This window comes from Elephantulus edwardii, unplaced genomic scaffold (genome assembly GCF_000299155.1).
Source record: "Elephantulus edwardii isolate Elephantulus edwardi_28Jun2011 unplaced genomic scaffold, EleEdw1.0 scaffold00036, whole genome shotgun sequence".
NCBI classification, from domain to species: Eukaryota; Metazoa; Chordata; class Mammalia; order Macroscelidea; family Macroscelididae; genus Elephantulus; species Elephantulus edwardii.
Genome location: NW_006399786.1, coordinates 2,732,846 through 2,740,593, shown reverse-complemented (window position 1 = coordinate 2,740,593; position 7,748 = coordinate 2,732,846). Strand labels below are relative to the sequence as shown.

General features: G+C 37.9%; 1 protein-coding gene across 1 annotated transcript in view; it reads left to right on the top strand.

Annotated features, from left to right (window-relative positions):
- The first annotated feature begins 3,535 nt into the window (after positions 1–3,535).
- The window catches only part of LRRC63 (leucine rich repeat containing 63), a 74,442-nt gene continuing 70,229 nt past the window's right edge, over positions 3,536–7,748 (top strand). The window contains exons 1-2 of the mRNA XM_006884605.1: positions 3,536–3,550; positions 4,467–4,593. Of these exons, the coding sequence (XP_006884667.1) occupies positions 3,536–3,550; positions 4,467–4,593 (142 nt within the window). The remainder of the gene's footprint in view (positions 3,551–4,466; positions 4,594–7,748) is intronic.

Below are 7,748 nucleotides of genomic sequence, written 5' to 3'. Positions count from 1 at the left end.
CGAATCCACTAGCTGCTCTAAGACAGAAAGTTGAGCAAAATCTGGCTGAGTGATTAAACTGCCTTCGAAAACCAGCTGGAAGGCCAGTTGATGGTACATAACAAAAACTACTGCCTTGGGGTCAATTCTGACTCGCAGTGACTCTAAGCCTAAACTTTACCTGGATAATTTCTAAAAAATTTAAATAATTTTCTTTTTCTCTGGTTTTCTTATAGAGCCTTCTGCTTGTACTTAGTAAACTTTAGAAAGATTTCCGTAAAATAGAATCTAGACTATAAATAATTCCTTTTCAGCAACAATTCAAACTTTTTTTAATTCTCTAAGCCCATAGTTTTGAGAAAAGCACTTACTATTAATTAAAATGCAGAAGCAGTTACCACTTCTTCGAAGACCCTTACCTCCAAAACCCCCTAAACTGCCATTTTTTAAGAAGAAAGTCCACAAAGGTATTTGTACTGATCATTTGTATTAAATTTGTGTTGTTCATAGAAAAGACTTTATCTGTACACAGAATCACAATTTCAAATACTCACTAGTAATCATTAACTTACAAATCTATGAACATCCAACTCAGTTATACAAGCATCACTGAGCACAGCATTAGACTGTAGTAAGTAAAACAGATTCAGTCCTTCCAGGCGAATCTGGGTAGCCTCAGATTTCTCTCTAGCATGCGTCCTTGATTCTGCTTTGGGTGCTTCATGTATCTAAGTTTCATCCATTTCCTACTTTTGTTGTTGTTCTTTTTATGTGCTGTCCAGTCAGAATCAACTCCTAGCTAGCTTTCTAGCAGGTTTCCAGAGAGTGTGAGTCGCATTTTATCCATCTTTTTCAAACCACCTGCCTTTAGGTTGGCAGCGTAGATCTTTACCCGTGAGAACACTACATCTTCCTGTGTGGTGCAGAAAGGGTGAATAGATTTAGCTGCTAAGGGAGAGGTTGGAGGCTTGAATCTACAGTGATGCCTGGTGATCTGACATCCGAAGATTCAATCATTGAAAACTCTATGGTGTACACACAGTTCTACTCTAACACACAGTGGATCATTGTGGGTCAAAATCAGCTCATCAGTAATTGCTTTTGCTTACTTGTACCATCCTTGGGGGAAAACAGCATTGGGAAGGCCAGTATGTTTTTGCTTTTCTGCAAGTATCAGTTGAAGAAGCAGGGGAAGGGAATTGGTGAGTTGCTCTTATTTCCTTGTGAGAAATACTCCTGCATTCCATCAACTCTGTGAAAGTCCCTCTGACTTGTGCTTTCCTGCACAAGCCTTGTACTTTATCATCCCTGTTGTGAGTGGAACAGGGAGATGAATAGTAATTCAAAAGCTCTCATGGGGCGGGGCGGGGAGGAGGGGGAACCTCTTTCTGAGGATTCCCATTTCATAACAAACAAACAAAACCCCAGTAAGTCAACAATGAAAACCAGTTGCCCTGGAGTCAGTCCCAACAATGGTGACATATGTATTCTTCAGAGTAGATTTGCTCAGATGGTTTTCTTTTTCTTTTTTTTTTTAATTAATATTTTAATGAAAGTTTCTAGAGAACTTGGATTTCCACTCATTCATTGTTGTACATTTTCCTCCCTGCCCCCCCCCAACTTTGCTTTTCTCTTTGAAAAAAAGTTCTTTCGTTGTTGTACACCACCACCACCACCCCTCATCCAGTCCTTTTTATTATGCATTTTCTTATTCTGGTCTGTTGTCACGCAATCTGTGACCTGCCAGATAGGAGAGCTTTCTTTCCAGGCATCACTAGGTGGGTTTGAACCAACACCACTTTCACTTAATAGCAAGCTTTCAATCAAATCAATTTCTAGTTATCTCTTCTTTGTGAACAACTGCAGGGTGATGGATTAAGAGTTTAAGACATTGCTTTGGCCGTCTCTTTGCAAGTTCTGCCTTGCTGAATCTGTCACCTTGCTAGAATGGAGAGATAGTCACCATTTATTTTATTAATCAAGACAACAGAAGAAGTGTCATTTAGCATTCTCTTGCTAAGGAGAGAGACAGCATGCTTGATAGAATGAGGTACCTAAAAACAAAGGTGCACTGCATGTTCTGCATTTATAAAAGAAAAGACTATTATTCATAGAACCTAATAGAGTCTAATACAAGACTAACACAAGACCAATATTTACTCTTATTCACAGAGTCAGAGTGTCATGTTCAAAATATCCAATGGTCTAACGCCCAAAGAGACATAAAAGAAAAGAAAGGTAAACTTCCCCCCACCCCCTGCAAGTTTCAAATAAAGGAGAATAATGGCACAAGGTAGAGAGGAAACATTTATTGAAATAACTTTTAAACCTCTCCATATCCCCATAATTTTAGTGACATTGGCTCAAAAATATCTATCTATATTTTTTCTTCAATGATTCCCCTCTGCCAAGAGTAGTTACTTGCCCTTTCTAAATCTAATAGAACTTAGTTGTTTCACTTTTTCTATTGTTGGCTCAAACTTGATTCCAGTTAGTTCAACCAGTTCCTGATAAACTAGGTGAGTGAGTATATACAGAAACCTCAATGAGAGATGGGTGAGTGGGTAAAGGAAAGCTTTGACTACCAACACGGAAATAAAATCCGAAATTTAGTTATTTTTTCTTTTTCTTTTTCTTGTTTAGACAAGACCATTAAAACTAAGCCACAAGATGCACTGGTCACTCAGAAAGAAACTGTTTCATTTAAAGAAGATAGAGTTATTACTGCTGATACTGCTTCAAGATCTCCGTCACAAGCCCAAATCCTCTTTGTTGATTTACATAAACAAGAAAAAGTGGCGCATCTAGTGCCTGTTCTTCCAACACCTGAAATGTATCCTCAGGTTCATGAAGACGTATTTTTCCCAAGTTTTCCAACTGCGGCAGAAGTTTCTGGGAAAGAAATAAGCCAAATGGAAAGCTTAAGAAAATCAGATAAACTGACACCCAAATTGAAAGAATTTTCTGTAAGTCAAATGGAAAACTTAAGAAAATCAGAGACACCGACACTCAAATTGAAAGAGTTTTCTTTTGAAAAAAAACTTGGAGACACCTCAATTCTTTCTTCAGATTTCTCTAAGACTTTGAGTTCATCTTACCTACCTGAAACTAACAGAACTGAAGATGTGCTCAATAAATATCCACTAAATACTGTGGAGTATCCTTCTGAGCTCCCTCTGGCAGCCTTAAGCTCAGCGAAGCAAAGCACTCTCTCTAGCGCTGTAGATGCTAAATTAGACAGACAATGGCTTGACCTCATTCAGCAAAATTCTCCTGCACTTATGTATATTAATGATTTTCCTACTCCTGTCTACATCCCAGAACAATTTCCACAAAGAAAATATAAAATACAGGCTTATATAGGTAAATAAATTTGAACATGGTCTTTAATGATTAGGTCAAGTACAGCAAAGTGTATTCTCTTTGTGTTTGCGGCTAGGAAGGTGGGATTGTTTCTTGCTTTTATATCTAATGCATGGGTCAGAGGATTATAATAGAAGTTTTGACCTTGCAGAGCTACCAAAGCCAGACTGGGGACTCTATTGTGATTGTGGCCATGAGGAACCAGACAGTAAGTTTCAAAAAGCAGGAGATCAAATTAAAAGAAATGGTGACACAGAAGAGGTATTCAAAAGGTAATATAGATGAGCAAAAGAGAATCAGCAGTAGAAGAATGTCAGAGCTAATAGGCATCTTCATGGGCCTATACTCATGGATACTCCCTACTCATTAACAGATAAACAACTATAATAGAACCAAAGCACTCTCCACTTAAATTTTCACAAATATCCAAAAGGTTTTTTACCATTTTTTCCCTTTTTTTTTTATAGACCACGTTATGGCAGAAAATGAATATGAGGAAGGTTACTCAAAGCTAAGATCATCAAATATATCTCAAGGTAAATACTGTTTATAATACTATTTTAGAGACTGTATATAAGTTTATTGTTCTATAAAAGTATTTATGATAGTATGTGACATGTGTGGCATTCACACATATGACCTACTTCATTGCTAGTTTCTTTCTTTCCTGTCTTTGTGATGGGCTTTTGCTTTCTTCATGGATGATATGTTTGCTGTTATTCCACAACTCATCTTGTCTTTGTTCATTAGCATTCAGGGTATCAAATCTATTCTTGAGGAGGTTTATAAACTTAGTTGTGATAGACTCAAAGATGTATTTCATTCTTGAGAACTTGTTGTCATTTTCTTCAGCTTCAATTTGAACTTGCATATGAGTAAGTGAAGGTCTGTTCACTGTCGGCCCCTAGCCTTATTTTGACTGCAGATGTTGAGTTTTGTAATGGACTTTTTCCATAAATGTGGTTAATCTGACTCCTGTGTAGTACATCAGGTGAAGTCCCTGTATGTAGCTGGTAATTACAGTGTTTTTTTAAAAGTAATAACAATAAATAAATGTACAAAATTCTTATTTCCCAGGGTTTTTTTTACTGGAAAACGTGCTGAGTTAAATAAGTCACAAACAGACAAATGCAGTACAAAACTCCTATTATAAAAAGTTGAAGGAGGACTTACACACAGAGGGAAGAAATGATACTTTGATGATGTCTTTGTTATTTACTGCTATTCCAATTCAGACACAACAAATGGATGGCTTCAACAAATAGAAACATACTCTCTTACAGTTTAGAAGACTAGAAATCCAAGTTCAGGATACCAGCTCTACGGAAAGGCACTCGGTCTTTCCATCAGTTGTGGAGGAACACCCTTGTTCCTTCTACATCTGTAGAGCTAACATCCCTTTTAGACCTCAGTGTTCTGGTCTTCCCCAGTGTCAAGGTTTTTCCTTACACAAAAGCATCAGTCCAAACAAGCTGCACTTCAATACTAGCAATTATTTTTAAGAATCCCCTTCTTCGTTCCCTTTTCTTGGTTTTTATCTCTAAAACAATAAGACCTTTTACAAGTTGTCACGTAGGGAAATGAGGGCTGTGACAGGATTAGGGAGTGTTGTATTTTTAATTCTTCTTCAAATATTTGGTTTAACAGAACATGGGGACATCATTATTTGACTTCTGCATGATATTATTGTTGTTATTATAATTGTTGCTATGTACCATCAAGTTGTTCCAACTCATAGGTAGTGGGTCTTCAGAGGCTATGAACTACACGGAAGGAGATTTGTCCTCTTCTGTGGAGCAGCTGGTGAATTCAAACCACCTCACTTTGGGTTGGCAACACAATCACCTACTTATTAGGCCACCCAAGCTCCTATTATATAATTATATATTTATTTGGAGGAAACACAGTTCAATCTATGACAAATGGTTATTAGATATGGAAGGGATGGGGAAGCAAGTAAAAATTAGTAAATAGTTAATGTAGTTGTTGTTACATGCCTTCGAGTTGCCTGCGACTCATAGCGGCCCTATGTACAACAGCCTTAAACCTTGCTCTAACCTGTGTCAATCTTATTGTCTATCACATACATACCCCCATTACCCCAGTCACTGAATCAATCCTTCTCACCCAAGGTTTTCCTCTCTTGCACTGTCCCTCTGTCCTCCCAAGCATAACATCACTCTCCAAGGACTGGTCCCTCCTTGCAACATGTCCATAGTAGGTCAGATGAAGTTTCCCAATCCTTGCCTCCAAGGAACAGCCTGGTTTCAACCTCTCCAGGATGAATCTGTTTGTTCTTTTAGCATTCCATGGTATATTCAATACTCTTCTCCAGCACCACAGCTTAAAGGTATCAATTCTCTGTCTACCATCCCCAGTCATTGTCCAGGTTTCTGATGCATAGCAAGTAATTGCAAAGACTATGGGCTGGCCAAGCATGACTGAGTTTCCAGACTGATATCGTTGCTCTTCAGTACTTTGGAGAGGTCTCTAACAGCAGACTTCCTCAATGTAATTTGTCTTTTAATTTCCTGACTGTTGATACAAAGAGTGTTGATTGTGGAGCAAAGCAAATGAAAGCTCTTAACAGACACATATTAAGATTGGTGAAGGAAAGGGCAGTAGACAATAAGGTGCTAATGAGCATAATAACATAAAAGAAAGAAGAAGACTCTGAGAGGAACATAAGAAATACAGTCCACAGCAGATACATAAGCAGACAGGCAAGATGATATATGAATAGGTGAAGAACACTACATCTATAATCATTTTTAGATTTGGCAGATGATATTTCATGTATGCTGCAAATGCATCCATGCTTGCAGGAGATCCAGCAGTTCTGGAGCTTTGGGACTATGGCTTTCAAGCAGCCATATAATGTGCAACAATTGGTCTCTCCTTGCGCAAAGTAAAGAAAAAGTTAGAAAAGCATTGATGTACTGAAACAATTAGTCAAAGACAAGTGGGCCACATAATTTCAATTTTCATCCTACTCTCCTTCTGAGATTAGAAAAACTAGGTGGTGCCTGGCTACCTCTCTAGCCACTCAAAAGGGGTTCACAATCCAAGATCCAGGATAGAATGGGAGAAAACATGAAGCAAAACTTTAATAATAGTAATAATAATAATAATAAAGGCCAGGCTTACTTACTGGTCTAATAGAGACTGGTGGAACCCCTGATACTATTGTCCTTAGTCACCCTTCAAACTAGGAAATAAACTCATTTCCATGGCTAAACTTTAATCCAAACGATGATGTGGTTAAATGTTGTCTAGTCAACTTCAACTCCTAGAGACCAAATGAACAACAGAGCTGAACCTTGTTCTACCCTGAGCCATGCTCGTGATTTTTGAACTGCTCAAGTACATTTTTAAAGTCACTGTGTCAATTCATTTTGTTGAGGGTCTTCCTCATTCTTCAATCCTTCACCTTTCTCAGCATGGTATCTTTTTATCACAGACTGATCCCTCCTAATAGCCTGCCCATAGGATGTGAGATACAGTCTTTACCTTGCCTTTAAAGAGCACCCTGGTGTACTTCCTCAAAAACAAACCTGTTTGCTCATTTGGCAGTCCTTGGGATATTCAGTTCTCTTTGCCAATACTGCAATTCAAACGCATTGATTCTTCTTCTGTTATCCTTCCAGAAGCATAAGAAGCAATTGAAAAGACCATAGCTTGCTGCAGGCAGTCTGTCTTTATTTAACTTGAGATTATTGCTCTTTAGCACTTTGGGGAGGTCCTTGACAGTAGATTTTCCCAAAGCAACCAATCTTTTGATTTTTTTTTGACTGTTGCTATCAAGAGTATTGATTGTAGATCCATGAAAATTAAATCACTGACAATTTGAATCTTTTCCCCATCTTTCATGATGACGCACATTGGTGTAGTGGTGAGGCTTTTTGTTTTCTTGATGCTGAGATGTAATCTGTTTTAAAGACTGTGGTCTTTGATTATCTGTAGCAAGTGTTTCAAATCCTCTTAATTTTCTGCAGGCAAAGTTGTGTTATCTGTATAATGCTGGTTGTTGATACATCTTTCAATTCTAATGCCACATTCTTCTTCATAGACTCCAGCTTCTTGGAGTATTTGCTCAGCACAGAGATTTGATAGGTATGGAGAAAAGATATAACCCTGGCACACACCTTTCCTGATTTAAGGCCTTGCAGTGTTCCTTATTTTATTTGGACAACTGCCTCTTGGTCTACATATAGGTTTCACATAAACAAAATTACTCGTGCTAGGATTCTCATTATTTTAAATATTAGCCATAATTTTTCATGATCCACACAGTCAAATTATTTTTGCATAATAAAACACAATTAGACATTCTTCTGGTCTTCTTTGCTTTCCGCCAAGATCCATCTTACATTGTTGTTGTTGTTGTTGTTATGTGCCATCGAGTC